Raw genomic sequence first — 18,010 nt, forward strand, 5'->3', positions numbered from 1 at the left:
TCTTGGTTTGGCCCACCCAGCACCTCCAAGCTGATGGTCAGTAATTCCAAGCAGGAACACTGCTTGATTCTGCACTCATCCCTAACCCCCATTTAAACCGAGTCTGAAGCTGCTGGCTCACCACAAGACCCGCTGCTGAAAAACACCTTCCTCATGGCAGGGCCTTAAATGAATGCTTAAACCTGAAACACAGCCAGGGCTTCAAAACAGGCCTTTGGTCATCTTTTTCTCCCCCTACAAGGCAAAGTCTGGAGGGCTGGAGACAAACTGCTGCTTCCCAACTCACCTCCTCATTGGCAACTCCAGGCAGTTCCTAAAGTAGCAAGGAATTGGCTCAAGCAGCCTCTGTAGTCACCATCTGTCATGGAAGCTGGTTGGAGTGGGGTACAATGGCTTGTCCCTTAACTGCTGGCCAAAGCTCTGCTCAGTGGCATGTCCTAACTGCATCCCTGCCTGGCATCCACCCCCATAACTGGTTCAGTGCTGTCAGGCAGCACCTAAATCACTGAAGTGCTTAAAAGCAGCATGCAATAAGAAAATAAACCATGTAAAGTGCTGCTGCTTCGCCCTGTGGTGTCTGAGGCCTCGGATCCACCCCGGTCCCAGCACGTGGATGAATCAGGATAGGGATTAGCAACGAACCCTCCTGCACGCAGGCCATGGCTTCAGCCAGTTCTACTCAGTTCAGAGGAGGAAGAGCCACAGGAAGCTACCAAAGAGGACACTAGGAGCGCCCGGATGATGAGCGAAGGGTGGATGTTACAGGCCAAAAAGCAAACATTCAGTATGACTTTCAACTACCCCCTTTATTTCAACCAGCATCATAGCCAAGGGGACAGACCCATCTATCTTCTCCCAGCTGTCCCATCATGAGCTGTATCTGCCTTGGTGTAGTTAACGGGCAGCTCCTGATGGACTGGAACACAGCCTGTCCAGAAGTTGACTCCAGCTCTGACACCAATAGCATCACCTTGTGTAATTGATCATGTAGAGGTTTCTTGGTGAAGCTCCACATCTTCACCTCATCCATCTCACCAGCATTGCCCAACACCCAGCTGTAGGGAGGCAAGTAATAACCCAGCTTCAGGATGAGCCCCAGGAAGAGGGGTCTCTACCTGCAGGGACAAATCCTGTTCTTATTGGCAATTATCATGACCCATTAGCTTATTGTCATGTGAGTATTACACAGAGGTGTATTTATAACTCCCAGGTGAGCTTGTCCAAGCAGGTCACTGGATCCTCCTCAAGTGAGAACTAAGATGAATCAGCACCATAAGAAGCAGATCTTCTGCCCACCAGGTGCAAGGAGAAGAAAGACAACTTCTGTTGAACTGGATTTCATCAACCCCCTTGTCTAACCCAGAGACCTGTGTGCATTTCGCTAAGGGATCACCAAAGCCAGAACCTGAGCCTTGGATGCATCAGGAACAACATTCAGAGGTGGAGGTGCTGGATCTTTGGCACAAGGGTGCAGCCTGAAAGGTCTTGATGTGATTTATGGGAGTAAAAGAACCAGCACAGAGCTGCTTTTGCAGCTGAAGCCGACAGAGGCCGTAGCACTGATGGAGCTGAGGACACTGGGTCGCGTCAGGCCAAGGCGTTCTGCAACATTCAGTGCTATGTTCTGACCTCAAGACATCCAAGAATCAGAGTGCAGTTTGTGCTGCAGAGTCTGCAGGGAGGGGCAGAACCGCTCATTACATCATCTGCAATAGCTGGAGCAAACCCAAGGTACACACAGCTTTTTTCACGCTAGAGAGGGAAGCAACAACCTTGAAGCCAAGGACCAGCTTATGCTCAAAGGAAAGGCTCAGAACTCACTTCCCAAGGCCCCCACAGCACCCAGGGAGGTGGCAGGACCTCATATAGGCAAAGCAAGGCTGTGAGTCACAAACCTCCATCCCACAGGAGGAATTTATGAAGTCATCTCAGGAAGAGCTGGGCAGTTCGCTGTGATATAGCAGCGACAGTATGAGAGAGTAACAGCACGTTGTGCCAGCTATGAGCGGTACAAACCCCTTCACTGCAGCCATGGAAAAGCTACTGGGAAACAGAGAGCTGGGCTGTGAAAATGTGGAAGCTGGGGAGGGCTGGGAACACAACAGATTCCCTGGTTTCAGAGTCACGCCTGCAGCTCCTCCTGTACCTGCACTGAGCTCATGGCAGGCAGCTCAGAGTCTCAAAAGAAACCATACGATCTGGGAATATTTCTCCAGGATTTTCCATTGATGTTTTGGGTTTGTTTGCTTGGAAGAACAGGCAAGGTACCACGTGGACCTGGCTCGAGTGAGAGCACTTGAATAGCGCAGTGCATTGTAGGGCAGGAGAGGGGAAAACATACAGGCGAAAACAGATTTTGGGTGCCATTAATGCTTTACTTCTCTTCACCTATCACTTACTGGCCTCTAAACTGTACATACACGTTATGCAGGTGAGAAGCCAGGATCTGGTGAAGGATGGGCTCCCTCAGACTGGCTCCTTCATGACCCTCTGAGAAAGCTGATGCCAAAGGTTAACAAAAGCCATTGAGATCTGGTGAGGGGCCCCAGGCTGGGGAGAACACAGTGATCCCTCCATCCGGCCACATCCCCAGGGTAAGGCCCCAGCAGGGAGATGTACCTTTAGCAGTAAAATCAAAATGCAGGGCAAGACGCTTCCACAGAGCTGTCCTCAGCTCAGAGTGACGGCTTTTACAAGCTGTGGTAGCAAACTAAGCAGCTTAGCACAAACTTGGCCTGCAGGAATTCGCTGTCCTAGATGGACGACATTGGGTAAGGATGGGCGAGTAGCAAGAGTGGGATGCAGTGGTGGTGGCTTCCATCAGCAGCCTGTTGTCACATCAAGGAGAAGAGAGCGTGAAGGGATGGAATAACCTGTGGCTGCATGGGTACCACATACCTGCAGGGGTCCACCCCTGCCCAGGAATCCCCGAGCAGGAGCTGCAGCTCAGGGAAGGTTTTCCAGGTGGCCTTTTCCTAGGCCTGGGTTCCTGGGCAGCCTCTTTCCAGGAAGCAGGGATGGGGAAGTCCAGGAGAGACTTACTCAGACTTCAGGATGCCAAAATTAGGGCAGCTAAATCCCAGCCTGAGGGGTGGGTTGATCAACCAGCACAGGAAGCACAGTGGCAGTAAGCTCAAAATAGCATCCACAGAAGATCCTGGGATGGGTGCATCCTGCACAGACCTGTTAGCGGGTCTTTGCAGTGATCTCCACAGCTGGAGGAGGAGCTGATGCTCTGCTGCTGCACAGGGAGCCACCAACCAGCTCCACATCTGTAACTGGAGAATATCAAACCATGCCATGGCATCTGCCCCTTCTGCAGGGACTTCCTGGAGATGGCCACGAGTCCTGAGGCAGCTCTAGGTGCAGAAGCTAACCCCGTACCTGATGTCAATTAGAAAACCAAGTCAATAAGGGAAAAGTGTCAAGGGGAAGTAAATGAGGTTCTAGGTGAATTTAGTTACACGATTAACTCTTTTGCATGCTCTAGTTTCAATATTGGCTGATTCTCTTGTCCTTCTAACAGATCCCACCTGGAAAACCAATCTGTCCAGGGAGTTACTTGCTGATCTCACATTTCCCAAGTCTGACAGTTTGCAGATGCAGGTGCCTGAAACTTTGTACCTGAACCCAGGTATTTTAGTATCTGAAACCAAGGAGTAATGTAGAATTGCTGTGCTCCCTGTGAAGACTGAGCACTGCAAGTCAGACCAGCTGTGTGCTGAGCAGAAGGTTACAACTGACCCCTTGACAGGCACCAAAGGGTAACAGAAGATGGACAACATGGGATGTGGTGCAACCACCAAGGCAGAGCCCTACAGCTCTGGCTAAATAATCCTCCACTGGGTTCAGTGGCAGCAATGGAGCAACCACCCGAATAAATCCATTCTGGTGCTTCACTACTGCAGTTACAGCAGTTTTCCTCAAGTTTAACCTATTCCTCACTCTCTGGACTCAATCCACACCCTGCCATGGATGAGAGGTAACCAAGCACTGCTGTCTGCTCCTGCCAGGCTTCTGCATGTTTGAAACCTCTTATCATGCTTCACCTGAAACTTCGCCCTGGGCTGCATCACCCCCTCACCAAGGTCTTCCTCCCCAGGAGGGTGCCCAAATATGGCCACAGTGCTCCAGCGAGGCCTCGCATTACTTCATCCCTCGCATATGCAACACACCTCTTTGTACACTTCTGGATGTTTGCCTTCCTCAGAACCCGAGGTATTATCCCTTGTGCGGAGTGGGAGCGCTGCGATCCCCCCCAGGCTTGTTTTCCTCCCAGCCCTTCGCCCTCCCCAGCCTGGAACATGCATTTGCTCACCCCCACCCTCCTCTGCAGCAGCTTCTCTCAGACCTTTCCTCCAGTTTGTGTTTTCCATCCCAAGTGTGTCCCCTGCAGTGCTTGCAGGCCTCCCAGCTCCACATCCCCTCCACATTCAATGGGCAGACAAAATCCCACCTCTGTCGTCCCCACTGTTTGGGAAATACTAACTTTCCCCAGCTCTGGAAAGCTGTTTCCAGCTCATCCCAGTAACTATTAACAGCCATTCTTGGAAAGGAAGAAATTAGACTTTATGGTCACAGCTTAACTTATTTCTCCCCCCTCTTCTATAAGCTCACACATAATACATTTGCTCCTATGTGCTTGTGCCTTCCTCCTCCTTCCCAAGAAAAGGGAATGCTTGTCCTCCTTCCACCTTTCAGAGGCTCACCCATCCTCATGTGATCTCAGAAGCCATTGCAGACATTCCTTCTGCACCTTGAGGTAAATTGCATCATTCACAGCTATTGAGAAAGCTCCGACTTACCTGAGCTGTCCTCGCTCTGTTCTTCCCTCCTGCAGCCCTGCCACCACTGATAAGATTTGCTTTTCTGCTTGCAGCTCATCTGCTTAGTGAGGACCGCAGGAGTCGATAAGAAAGCAACAAAGCACTTAACCTGATAGGAATCATCAGTAGCTTTTCCTTGCCCTGGGAATATTTTCATGGAACCCCAGCCTGGTTTGTGCTGGAAGGGACCTTAAAGTTCATCCAGCTTTAAGGTCCCTGCCACGGGCAGGGACCCCTTCCACTGGAGCAGCTTGCTCCAAGCCCCTGCGTCCAACCTGGCCTGAACACTTCCATTAGCATTCGTGGAGACAGGCTTACTGTCACCCCCACATCCCTGCAAGTGGTACCTCAATTTACACAACCTCTGTTCAGGTGCCCCAAGCCAATGTCACGCATCCCCTGTGGGTCTTGGTAGAGCCATGATGGCCAGAGGCACTGCCAGTGAGAACAAGGTCCTGCTGGGGTGGGGGAACACTGCAGCAGGAGCAGCTCCAGCAGCACATGGGGAGCTCAAGGACCAGGCAAGCCCAGCAAGGCTTGCACAACGCTGCAGTGCATAACAGAGCACTGGTCAGCACTGTGCCATCACTGGAGCACCTTCCCACAGCAGAAAGAAACCCCAGGGAGGACCCAGCATCACTGCCAGGCTGGGCACAGCAGCCAGCACCCACCTTTGGGAGCAGCATCAGCCTGGCTCGCTTTGAGTCACAGAGACACCCAGGATTATCTCCTTTTAAGGAACATTAAATACAAACCTTTCCCTGGAGGCAGCTGAAGTTAACCAGAGCTCACACAGAACGTGCATGTGCAGCCGCCTTCCTCTGCTGGAGCCAGGCCACGTCCATGGGGAAACACAGGGCACATCCCACAGCCCTGGGCCATGCAGGGGAGGCAGCTGGGTCCCTGGTACAGGGGTGCCCTGGAACCTGGGATCATGCCTGCAGTGCTCCAAGCCCACAGGCTTGGTGAAAGCAGCTCATTAGCACACTCTCTATCAGGACAAACCTCCCAGCTCACGTGCAGGAGCAACCTGAGGGTCAACTTGCAGCTCTTCCTCAGGAATCACTAAAGGCCCTCCTGCAACTGGAGGATGGGAGAGACTGGCTGGGAAGCTGTCCTGGATGATGCTCCTAGAGGTGACCAGGGCTGCAGGTGCAGAGCAGGGACACCATCCCAGAGCCCAGCTGCAAAGTAATGGAGCCCTGCAGCTGAGCAGGGACACGGGCAACACCCAGAGACACGAGCAAAGGCATCAGTGCACCCCTGCCAGCCCCAGCAGGGAGCTGTTTGCGTTTCCATCTCTCTGCAGCTCACTCTTTGTCCAGGCATCAGGGTTACTGCACCCGGCATCCAGTGAGAGCACCCACAGACATGAGCCCCAGTGCCATTCGCTGCCAGCTGGTGTGGCAGGGACAAGCCACCCAGAGCTGGGTAGGAGGAAGCAGCTTCAGTCCACACATGGGCACAAGGCGCGATGGTGGGTTATGTCAGAACCACACACAGCTTAGGGGGACATCTCCAACAGTAGCATGGAAAAGAGATGCCATTGGGATGGAGCACAGGCCGTGCAGCAGTGTGCTAGGGCACAAGCCCACCCTGGGATACAGCACAGGCAACACCTTCACCAGCCAGGCTGCCCATGGTGCTGCATCACCCCAGGCTGCTCCTTCCCTGGGCAGACCCAGCCATCCATCCTGCAGCCCAAAGCAAAGCTTCTTCAGCAGGGAAGGAGGTGCAGGTGTCGGGAACCACTTGTCCCCCAGCAAAGGGGGTCTGCTGGTACCATAGGAGGGTTCTACCAACATAGGTCATACCCTGGATGCCAGAGGGATGTTGCCTTCTCCTGTAGCTTCAGGCACCTATAGGGAGAAAGCAGTCAGTGCCTTTCCCACAGGGCCCCCTTCAGTGTTCACCCACTGCTGCACACTTGGCCTGATGGCCTTTCCTGCCCCCCCCAGGTGCCCTCATATCAGGGGCACCAAGAGGCAGCTCCTTCAGGAAGGGAGAGCTAGGAGGAACCCAGGTCCAACAGGACCCATCCCATGGTACCTGCATGGAGATCCAGCCAGGTCCAACCAAGAGTCCAGAGCAACCCGAAAGTCCAGATCCAGCAACACCATGGTGATGAGATGGGTCCAGTGTGAAATCAACCCACAAATTAGGGCAAGCACTGAACAGGCAGGCCCGTGGTGATGGAGCAAGATGAAACAACAGGCTACAGACTGAGGTCTTGGATCAGCACAGCATAGTTTAGGTACAGACAGACCTATGCTGGACAGCAACAGTCCTTCAACACAGCTCCCACAGGGACTGATGGCTCCAGCTGAGCTTAAATAGGGTTCTGAGCATGCTTGGCCACTTCCTCCCATGCAAGTCTTCAGGGAGTGGGGAGCTGTCAGGTGTGGCTGATATGGGGAAGGGTAATTGGTACCTCCAGAGCTGGTGCTGACTGGTGCATCTTCTTCACTGGGAGGTGCTCCTGGAGGCAGCCCAGGTCTGCAAAGGTCTGACAGTGCTGTACGTATGTATGACAGCTTGTGCCCCTCTGACCTGAGCCCAGCCCTGGGGAAGCCGTCAGCACAGACCACACTGTGACCCATGCGGTCACAATTCCCGTGCCGTGCAAGACACCGTTTCGTATTTACTTTTACCCTCCTCCATCACTGTTATGCTCTCATGGGCAGTAGCAACAGCTCTTCCCACATTTACCTATTGGGAATCACACTGCACTTTCCCCATGGGGATTGCCCCATACGCCATTCTGGCTTTGGGATACACTTGTGGGGTGCAGAGTACCTGCTGTTCACCCCATGAGACCCAGCCAGCCTGTGATGGGAAATGATTGTCCCAGCCCTGCTTTGATTACTGAACCAGCTGCGCTTTGCTCAAGGCCAAAGGTAGCACCATGCCTGCAGAAGGGCAGGAGCTGCTTTCCATGAATCACTGCTCCAAGCACGACAGGAAGGTGTGCCTGACTCAGGAAGAGCTCTTGCAACTGAGGAAGCCTTCCTAGGGCCACCTACACCCATGCCTATAGCAGATACAGAATGGTTTGTGTTGGAAGGGACCTTAAAGCTCCTCCAGCTCCAACCCCTGCCACGGGCAGGGACCCCTTCCACTGGAGCAGCTTGCTCCAAGCCCCTGTGTCCAACCTGGCCTTGAGCACTGCCAGGGATGGGGCAGCCACAGCTGCTCTGGGCTCCCACACACCAGGCAGCCCCCATTCACCCAGGGCATGCAGAGGAGCTGGATGAAGGCCCAGGACAGACGTGCAGCCACAGCAATTCTTTTCATCCCTATCAATATCTCCTCCAAAGTCATATTTCTAGATCTTTGGATTACAAAGAAGCTGTTAAGAGTAAAGAATGGCTGAAGAGGTCCCTCATGGATGGATAAGTCTACAGGCAACACAGCATGATGCCCTCTGCAGCCCCCTACTCCATCATGTGTTGTACGCACTCCTGAGTGCACGGTGCATTAGGCAGCAAGAGCTGGCCACAGGAGGGTGACCCATCCTGGTGACATGGGCCCTTGGGACCAGCTGTCCCAGCACCCTGTGACACCCATGGCCCAGTGCTACCGCAGAGAAACGAACCCTTCATCAGGCAAAGGGAGCCAAGAGCGCAGGGAAGGCAGGAGGGATGCCTCCAGAGTGAGGGAGTCCAGGCTGCCACCAGCCCTTCAATACACAGCTGGGCTGTGCAGGGGAAGAGCAGGACCAGCAGTCCAAGCACCCCAGCGTGGAGGGTTCTCTCCATCCTTCAACTTCAATCCCATCCCTCCAGCTCAACCAGGGTTCTCCCTGGAAAATGCAACTGGATAAAGAAACCCAGGCTAAGGAGGACAAAGTCTATGGTGAAAGCATGTTTCCACATACCTGCCCTTTCAGCCATACCCATCGAGTTAAAGCGCTCCATGGGAACCCTGGGTTCCATGCCAGGAGCATCCGAGCCTCCAAGAGGCAGTGGGACCATAGACAAGCCTCAACTTCCTCCATGCTTTGGTCCTCCAGCCTCAGCTGTGCTGCAGGAGGAGCTGTTGACTTCTCCACCCAGGCCCATCAATCACCACAGCCCTACAGCAGGTGTGTGCCACCGTGGGGGCTTGGCCAGGTACGTGTAGGAGTAGCTGAGTGATGAGCAACGTGATGAGTAACTCCTCGAGAGGTCCTCCTGGCTCTGAGCAGAGGAGGCTGCTCCTGTGCCGAGTGAAGGAGAACCTCAGTGGTGCTGGCAGAGCTGCGAAGTTCTCCCGTATTGTGGCAGCAGCCATTAGGGGACACTGTGAGGTTTGTGTCCTTAACGGTTCCTTTCCCCTAGACCAGCTTCCTTTGCACACAGCACTGAGAGAGCCACCAGGCTCCTGGTGCTCGGCGCTGCAGATTGGCCATGGGCCAGCTCCCCTGCCTTGAAGGTGCCTGGCAGGGCTGGTGGCTTTGCAGAGGTTCCCACAGCAGCTCGGGGTCTAGGGCAGTATGGACAGATGTCTAAGCTGGCATGCTGGGGGACACTGGGGATGGGACACCATGAAGAGCCATTTGAGCTGGGATCTGATCCCTGGGCAAGTTGGGGCTGGGGACAGCCTGGCCACATCCTTGTCTTCTGGCAGGGAGAGCTCTCTCCATGGCCTGCAGATTGCTGTGTGTTCTGATGAAGGCCTCCAGAGGTACAGGCTGTGGTGTGGGCTGGGAGTGTGAGGAGGGCTGGCACAGGTACAGCACCGGCCAGGTTGTCCTCCCCAGCACTGGCCAAGGGATGAGATGGTCTTTGTGCAGCAGAAAGCTGAGCCCCACTTCTTAGCACTGAGAGGAGCTTCGTGGGAGGCAAAGACCTTGGCGGGTTTCAGGGTGCCCAGGGCACCGATGCACCTCATGCCTTTTGCAGCTTTGCTTTGGGAGGGACTTGATGTGCTGAAGTGGGGTGAGATGGAGCGGGAGGCAAGACAGTGCAACATGTCCTTCATCTCCCCAAGAGGCAGCATGAGGCCCTACACTGCTGAGCCACGGGGTGCTGAGCTGCTCCCAGTGAGCCCAGAGCCACCCCGCACCCAGCTCTTGGTGGACATGGCACAGAAGCCATCTGCAATCCAGCACCCATGGGTGCCTGCTCCGGCAGCATCCCTGCGGTCCAGCACTGCAGACACTGGTGGCACTTCCAGCTCCCAAGCCCAGGTGGGTGATGCTGTCTCTCCTGTCATGGGGATTGGGCTTGGAGCAACTCCCCCAGAAACAAGAGACCTGGGTAGAAAACACACAGCTTCTGTCCTGCTCCCAGCTGGAAAAGGAGGGGAATCCTGGTCCCTGAGTCGTTTCTGTTTCTTATCCGGGATAAAACCAGGATTTCTACTACCAGGATTAACTGTCCTGGTAGCAAAGTCTCACTAAGCTGTGGAGACCAGCTCACACACATCACGTTTTGTGGCCACTGCACTCAGAAGGTGGCTTAGTTTCATTCAGAGCCCTTCCCCTAGGCCGTGCAAACAGCAGCCCTTCTGCCCAGCTGCTCTCACGGGCTCTTCTACATGAGAAGTCTTCTCCAATGGATGATTTCGAGTGAAGGAACTTCAGTCAGGCCTTCCAGCCCAGCAGCACCTCAGGCAAGGACACACTTGGCTGGTCTGCAGCCTTGTCCACCCTGTGCAGCTCAGGGGGATGGAGGAGCCGTGCAGCACACAGCTCCCGGCACTGCTGCATGCTGTGGGGTTTGGATCTGGCTTTCCATGAGTGCACCTCGAGGAGCTGCACACACATACACAGTGCACCGGGAGCCTTGATCCCAATGTGAGTCACTGGGAAGCACAGGCATGGAAGTGCAGCTACATCCATCCAGAAGAGAAATTTGGGAAGAAAAGCACATTTCAGTCAAATAAAGGAAATGTACTTCGAATGATTTTATTTGGGATCATTTGGATTCATTCCTGACAATAGCTCTGGAAGCAGGAGCTTGTGATGGAAGTCTCTGGAGCCCACATTACAAAGAGGCAAATCAACCCACCAGTGCAAACATCCACAGGACTGTGTAGAGGATAATTCACAGCAAATTGTAGAAGGGGGTTTGGGCACAAACCCAAACCCTGAAAAGGCAATGTCATAAATACCTGCTCATTGGCCTGCACAGAACAAGCACATGTGCTTTTCCTGAGGTGCTTCCCCCGGTCTCAATGACAAAGAACCTCTTCTTGGCTTCGCACAAGCGGGAACAAGCCCAGGATTCCCACTGCGCTCGGCCCAGACAGCCCAAACTGTCTTTTCCAGTGTGTGTTGCTTAATATATGTCAGTTGCTATTTTGGGCTTCCTGGGTAATGGGGTGGTGAAGGGTACCCAGGAGCAAAAGCAGAAGAGCTCTGGGGATGAGCCGCCACCAGCAGAGCTGAAACAATGCGGTGGTTATTGCTGCAGTCTTCAAGACGAGCCCAGACAGACTCGCAGGGCACAAATCTCACTGGAGGTGCCAAAGGTGAGCTCAGGTATGAGCTCAGAAGAGCAATAGCTCAGGAACAGATCCAGAAAGGATTCTCTGGAGCATGCGGTGATGTAGGAGCTGCAGGAAGCAGAGCTCTGACTGCCCTGCATTTGGGGATGAGGAGCCACAAATCCTTTTTGTTCTTTACACAATTACAAGGGGCTGTAGGGACAGGCCAAGGGGAATGGCTTGAACCTGCCCGAGGGGAGACTGAGATGAGCTCTTAGGCAGAAGCTCTTCCCTGTGAGGGTGCTGAGGCGCTGGCACAGGGTGCCCAGAGAAGCTGTGGCTGCCCCATCCCTGGCAGTGCTCAAGGCCAGGTTGGACACAGGGGCTTGGAGCAAGCTGCTCTAGTGGAAGGGGTCCCTGCCCGTGGCAGGGGTTGGAGCTGGAGGAGCTTTAAGGTCCCTCCCAACACAAACCAGGCTGGGGTTCTGTGATTCTATGATCCTCTTATTTCTCCCAGGCATCCGGCACTGCCTCTGCTCTGCGCACCACCAGCCAGGACCAAGAAAAACAAAGAGCTGAAGACTGTGAGCCTGGAGAAGGAGTGAGGGATGGTTACGTGTACTGCAGGGACAGTAACCCAGTTACTATTTCCTCCTCCTCACAGCGTCTCTTCTCATCTCACAACTCCTTAATGACAAGTATCCCAAATGAGCATGTGAGGAACAAAGCATCTCGCAGTTAATGGGAGGTTGGTTGGGCTTCGTAGCCCAGGCCTTATTCACAGAACATTAGGAACAAGTGAAGCATCTGGAGGAGAACAGAGACCACAAGGCTGCCATCCCTCTACCTGGACCAGGACAAGGTCAGTGCAGGGCTGAGGAGGACACCTTGACCGCAGCCTGCTGCAATGCACTCCTCCAGAAGGCCAGGATCCTTTTGCAAATCCCGAGAGCAGGACTTGGTCCCTGCAGTAAAGCGCTACAGCAGGTTGACTTTGGCCACAACCTGCTTGCAGCCCATCCTGGAGTACTGCTTGTCCTCAGTAGTGTAGTAACTGAGCTGACTAGCTAAGTTTTCAACATGTTTCTGGTCGGGATACAGCCCTTCCCTCCTCATCTCCTCTAGGAAGCAGTTTATGACATGAGTCTTCTCCAGGAGGACAAATGGGATGATATCTGCAGACTTCCAGAGAGGGTGGGCATCGATCAGTACAGGCTGGACGATGCTCAGCAGTTCTTCAGCTCCCCTTTGCTGACGCAGGATCTCAGCAGATGAATTCTGGATAACAAACTTGGTTATTTCACCACCTCCTATGTTGCTTATTAAAATGTAGATGGCATTGAGGAACTCATTGGTTTGATTGGGCTCAAAGAATCGGCTGAGAGTATCCAGCAGGACTGGAGACATGAGTTCAACCTCATCCAGAATAAACAATGGGATCTTCTCCTCTATTTCGGCTCTTGTGACCATGTCAGAGATCTTCTTAGACAAATCTATTTCACATGTAAGTGGGGCCATGCCGCTGGGACAGTGATGCATAACAAAGTACTGAAGCACAAAGTCATTGTCCATGATGGAACGAAAATGTTTGGCCAGCAGCCAGCCAACATGACTCTTCCCAACTCCTGTTGGGCCGTTTAAAGAGATGACTAGAGGCTTGTTGTGTATGTGGGTAGCCAGGTAGTCTTTCAGTAATTCCATAATGCTTTCCACAGCAACCTTCTGCCCAAACACTTCCCGGTGCATGGTTTTCTCCAAACCATCTAGGTCATATTTTTGGAGGTTATCATCCAGGTTCTCTATTGCATTGAGAATCTGGAAGAAGATAATGACAATGAGCAAGAGGAGGCAGCGTTTTGCCTTGCTCTTCTCCTCCGTTGGCAGGTATCTCTTTGTTTTATCGGGGTACAGCACTATCCTGGATTTCCTCCGGTTCTTCTTCCGCCTGCATTTTTTCATAGCGTACTGCTCCACAGACGTGTCAAAGGTGAAGTGCTGGGAACTTTGAAAGCTGCTCTGGTTAAAGAGGGACATGGAAGGGCCGTACAGGCCAGTTTGGTTCAGGGAAAGCTGCCTCTGAAGCAGCCTCGTATGGACGAGCTCAGAAGGCTTCTCTCGGGGCAGCTCTAAATGCAGCCGGCTCTTCTTTTGCCCGCGGTACCGCCGGCGCAGGCGGATGATTGCCCGCAAGGGAGAAGAAATAGAATACATTCTTTTGGAAGCAGCAGGGATTTCAGTAGCTGGTTCTTCTTCCTCATCAGTCTCATAGCAAGATCCCTCTCCTTTGGCATTACTCTCTGCATAGGGCATTTCCCCTTCCCCGTTGCCATCAGTGCCGGGCATCTCTCCTTCCACACTGCTCTCAGCACGAGGTGCCTCTTCTGTGAGGTTGGTGTCATCACAGGTCATGTCTCTTGATGCATTACTCTCAGTACAGGGCATGTCTCCTGCTGCATCACTCTCAGTAAAGGACACATCTTCAGCATCACTCTCTTCACACTGCTTCTCTCCTCCCAGATCCTCCATGGCAAAGTACACTTCTCCATCCACCTCAGCACAGGGTAGCTCTTCATCCATCTCATCTGGTTCTTACAGCTCATTCACATCATCTTCTATCTAAAAAGAACAGTGTAAAAATCAATCTTTGCAAGATTTTGAAGTGACCATTGACAGTCAAATTAGATACCCCACCTTCTAATAGGCAGAACGATGACCTGTACCCATCAGCAATCGCAAGGTGGCAGAGAGAGACTGTCAGACCTAAGCTAACTCCCTGGAAGATCGCCTAGACATGCAATACTCCAGATGAAATTCAGCATAAACAAATCAAGTTGATGCCTATCACAAACCCAGCCCTGCCTTCGCATCCAGAAGGAGAGCTCAGAGCAGGCTGGAGCCAAAGCCGGGGCTCTGCTCCGTGCTGCCCAGAGCAGGAGGCAGGACACAGGCAGACCCAGAGCTGCCAGTCCTGTTCCCTGCTCTATTTAAGCAGGACACAAACCCACACCAGTGCACCAGCACACGCACGTACACCTCTCTAAGGGACGCTGTCACTCACACCCACAGAGCCCTCACAGGGTGTGTGCACAGGAGTAACTCCCTGCGCAAACAGGGCTGTGGTGGCTCCACATCTCCCAGGGGGGAATTCTTCACAGCACCCCGACCCTCCTACCCCCTACCCCTGCCCACGAGCCCACACACTCACACCCCTGCACACGCAGCAGCCGCTGTGTCCTTCCCACATGAGGACCGGGACACGAGCATCCCTGGGGATAACCGTCTGCACGGAGAACGCACGGACAAACCTGGGTCGGTGCGCAAGGAGGAGAAGGAGAGACCCTGCTCCAGCGGCAGGGCTCTATGAAGGTAACCCCCAAGGCGAAACACCTGCCCAGGGCTGGTGCTGCCACGCTGCCAGGACCCGCACACAACCACCTCCGCCTGCCGCAGCACCGGGACGGCTGCATCCCTGCCCGGCACGACGGCGGTGGTGGCAGAAGCCGTGTCACAGTGGGAGGGCATTTTCCAGCCAGCTCAGGACCGCAGCAGCGCTGACGCAGGAGCAGTTTGACACCGTGACATTGCCAACCCCAAGAGCAGGAAGAGCAGAGCCGCCTTCATCGGCCGCCCAGGAAAGCTCACCCCTCGGTGTTGCCGGCAGCAGCACGTCTCCGGGCAGGAGGAGGAGGACCGAGGGTTCATCATTAACCTGCTTCAGCCCAGCAGGAAGTTACCAAGCTGCCGAATGTCACGCTCCGGAGAAGGTTTTACTTCCCCAAGCACGGGGCTGACGCAGGAGCCGGTGCTGGGAAACGCTCCCAGCCACCTCTTCCCTTCACCAGGCTCCTTCCCTGGCTCCTCTCGAATGCCGGCGTATGCCGAGCAAAGCTTCACCCCTGCCCTGGGACAAGGTGATTTCTGGACCATGTGCTGGCATCCGGCTTGGTTTGGGATCAGAGCCAGGGCCAGCCCAGCACTAATCTGCTGTGGAGCAATTAGCCCTGCGTGTTAATTGCTGACCCTGTGCACGATTTGCCTGTGCCCAGAGCAGAACCAGCCGGACAAGATTCCTGCAAGCAGGAGCTGAGCCACTGGGCAGGAGGGCTGGGGGCCACCAGGATGCCACTGGGAACCCTGGGCTGTCCCCACAGCACCCTGGGCTCTCTCACTCACTTCTCTCCATCTCACAGACTCTGCCTTGATCACACAGGGCCTGAAGGGACCCAAAGGGACCCAAAAAGCTGTCCCCAAAGCTGTTGGGAGCAGCTCCTGTGGCACAGACCGGCACAGGCCGCGGTCCCCAGGGAACGGGGACACCACAGAGCTCAGCCTGGGGACAGGACAACACACGTACATCCCATAAACACGCAGTGATGCTTTCTCAGCCCCAAACCCAGGCAGGTGTCAAGGGGGTGATGGAATGCCAGGGGGAGCTGTGGGAGTTTTGGGAAAAGGTTTAGGGAGCAGAAGGATGCTGGCAGGGAAACATGAGACATCCCAAATGCTTCCCTATGGACGCTGCCGGCACACAGCAGGGTGTCACCCCCCTGCCCAAGCATGGAGCACTTCAGCTCCTCACAGCCTGGAGCTGACTCTGCTACCACCATTGTGTCCGTGCAGGGACCCCAAGGTCCCTGTGAGGCTGATGGAAAACATCAAGGACTGAGCACTTATTAGCCAGGAGATGCTCAAGACCCCCCTTCCCAAAATCCAAGAGCCCACATAGCACATCCGTCCCACCGGCACGGCATGCCCAACCCTCCAGATGAGCTGAATCCATCCTCAGCAAGGAATCTGTCCTGTCACGCACCAAATGATCCTGCTGAGCCCATGACTCAGTTCCTAATACCTGCTGGGATTTACATGGACTCTTTTGCAAGAGCAGCCCCCGCTTGCTCAATGTCAGAGCAGGGCCGGGCAGGCGGCGCTGCCAGCTTGCAGAGACGAGCCTTCAGCACCTTAATTGGATGTTTGGGAACAACAGCATGGAAAAGAACCCAGCGCCAACGTCCAGAGCATCCCAAGTGCTCATGCAAACACCGTTAGGCCCTGCTCTGTGCCCGGTACCGCAGGCAGACCTGCACCCAGCCCCTGCGATCCTCCGGCTTTCCTCCTTTAGCTCTTCCCATCACATCTGCAGCCCTGGGTCACCCTGCGCCCGTCAAAACAAGGTTTCCACAACAGAGGAGCCTGCGTGGGCAGAGGGAGGCAGCCAGGACACAAGTGGGATGGGGGCAGCCTCCGGGCATTCCGGATGGGAATGAGCCAGACACCAGACAGGGAAACGTGTCCCTGGTTAAAGGGCTGGCTGCTGGATCCCGAAGTTGGCATTGGAGAGAAGGGAGCTGCCCCCAGATTCAGGTTCCTTGGGTTAGCAAAGCCGCTGGGAAAAGGGAACAGCTGGAAAATCCCAAAGGTTGATCCCCCCCCAGCTGGAAGCTGAGCCCCTTTGGGCAAAACTGAGCGTTTCCAGGGGGAACGTGGAGGAAAACGGCCCCTCATAGCGCGAGCAGTGCCCCAGAGGGTGTCAGAGGCCAACACCAGCAACCAGCACGGCCCCAGCACAGGGCACAGCCCCACAGCCCGAGCTCAGCTGCCCGGGGACCTTGCCTGGAAGCAAGCTGAGGAGCACGGATTGTGTCCAGGGTTGTGTCGGGGCGGGCAGGCACTCGCCCTCCCCAGAGCCACCGCACAAGGGTGACACCAGGGCACTGCAAACCCCACCGCGCCACCCCGAAAGCCTGCGTGCCACCAAACCCCTCCAGCCCCGCTCCCAGCACAAACAGTTGCCAGTCCCCGAGACCGAGAGTGATGGGAAGGGCAGCAAGCGGAGGGAAGAGCTCGGAGCACCTGAAACCAGCGGGAACAGGAGGGTCCCCATGAACCTGGGGTGGGTTTTGGTGGAAAGGGGCCACTGGGGACAAGCAGGAGGTGGTGGCAGGGATGGAGATGGAGGCGGCCGAGGCAAAGGGGTGCCCAGGGAAAGGGGGGTGGGACGGGGCCGCCGAACCGAGCGCAGTTACCGCAGCGTCCCCGCGGGTCCCCCTCAGCCTCGGCCGGGCCGGCGGCTCCTCTGCCCTCCTCATCCGTCTACAGCTGCGGCCGCAGGGAGGAAATGGTGAGGAGGAGTGGCCCGAGAGGCACTTCCTTCTCCCCGCGCCGGGGGACGGCCGCGGGGCCGCTTTTCTCTCCCCTCTCTTGCTCAGAGCCCTCCTTGGTGCCTGAGTCACATCACGGCGGCATCGTGCGGGGAGACACGACCCAGGGGCGGCTGCAGCCGGACAGGGATGGGGCAGTGGGACAGGGATGGAGCAGTGGGACAGGGATGGAGTAGTGGGATATGGATGGGGCAGTGGGACAGGGATGGAGCAGTGGGATATGGATGGGGCAGTGGGATATGGATGGGGCAGTGGGATATGGATGGAGCAGTGGGACATGGATGGGGCAGTGGGACAGGGATGGAGCAGTGGGATATGGATGGGGCAGTGGGACAGGGATGGAGCAGTGGGATATGGATGGGGCAGTGGGATATGGATGGGGCAGTGGGATATGGATGGAGCAGTGGGACATGGATGGGGCAGTGGGACAGGGATGGAGCAGTGGGATATGGATGGGGCAGTGGGACAGGGATGGAGCAGTGGGATATGGATGGGGCAGTGGGATAAAGATGGGGCAGTGGGACAGGGATGGAGCAGTGGGATATGGATGGGGCAGTGGGATATGGATGGGGCAGTGGGATATGGATGGAGCAGTGGGACATGGATGGGGCAGTG

At 55.1% G+C, this 18,010-nt stretch overlaps 1 protein-coding gene and 1 long non-coding RNA gene across 5 annotated transcripts; both read right to left on the reverse strand.

The window, feature by feature from the left end:
• Positions 1-787: 787 nt before the first annotated feature.
• Positions 788-7,981, reverse strand: LOC136022278 (uncharacterized). The gene is made up of 3 exons (XR_010616113.1): positions 6,876-7,981; positions 5,582-6,685; positions 788-3,384 (listed from the first exon to the last, which is right to left on the reverse strand). It is a non-coding gene; the product is annotated as an uncharacterized LOC136022278 (long non-coding RNA).
• Positions 7,982-10,691: 2,710 nt separating this feature from the next.
• TOR4A (torsin family 4 member A) lies at positions 10,692-17,397 on the reverse strand. 4 transcript variants are annotated; one of them, XM_065695356.1, is made up of 2 exons: positions 17,261-17,397; positions 10,692-13,849 (listed from the first exon to the last, which is right to left on the reverse strand). In XM_065695356.1, exon 2 carries the CDS (start codon positions 13,812-13,814, stop codon positions 12,216-12,218), a length of 1,599 nt encoding a protein of 532 aa, XP_065551428.1. In that variant the 5' UTR covers positions 13,815-13,849; positions 17,261-17,397; the 3' UTR covers positions 10,692-12,215. The 4 variants fall into 4 exon arrangements, with proteins under 4 accessions (XP_065551428.1, XP_065551425.1, XP_065551426.1 ...); XM_065695353.1 differs by having other exon boundaries at positions 10,692-13,853; positions 17,261-17,396; XM_065695354.1 differs by lacking the exon at positions 17,261-17,397 and adding an exon at positions 14,880-16,850 and having other exon boundaries at positions 10,692-13,853.
• Between the last annotated feature and the right edge of the window lie 613 nt (positions 17,398-18,010).

This window comes from Lathamus discolor, chromosome 15, assembly GCF_037157495.1.
Source record: "Lathamus discolor isolate bLatDis1 chromosome 15, bLatDis1.hap1, whole genome shotgun sequence".
Taxonomy (NCBI): Eukaryota; Metazoa; Chordata; class Aves; order Psittaciformes; family Psittacidae; genus Lathamus; species Lathamus discolor.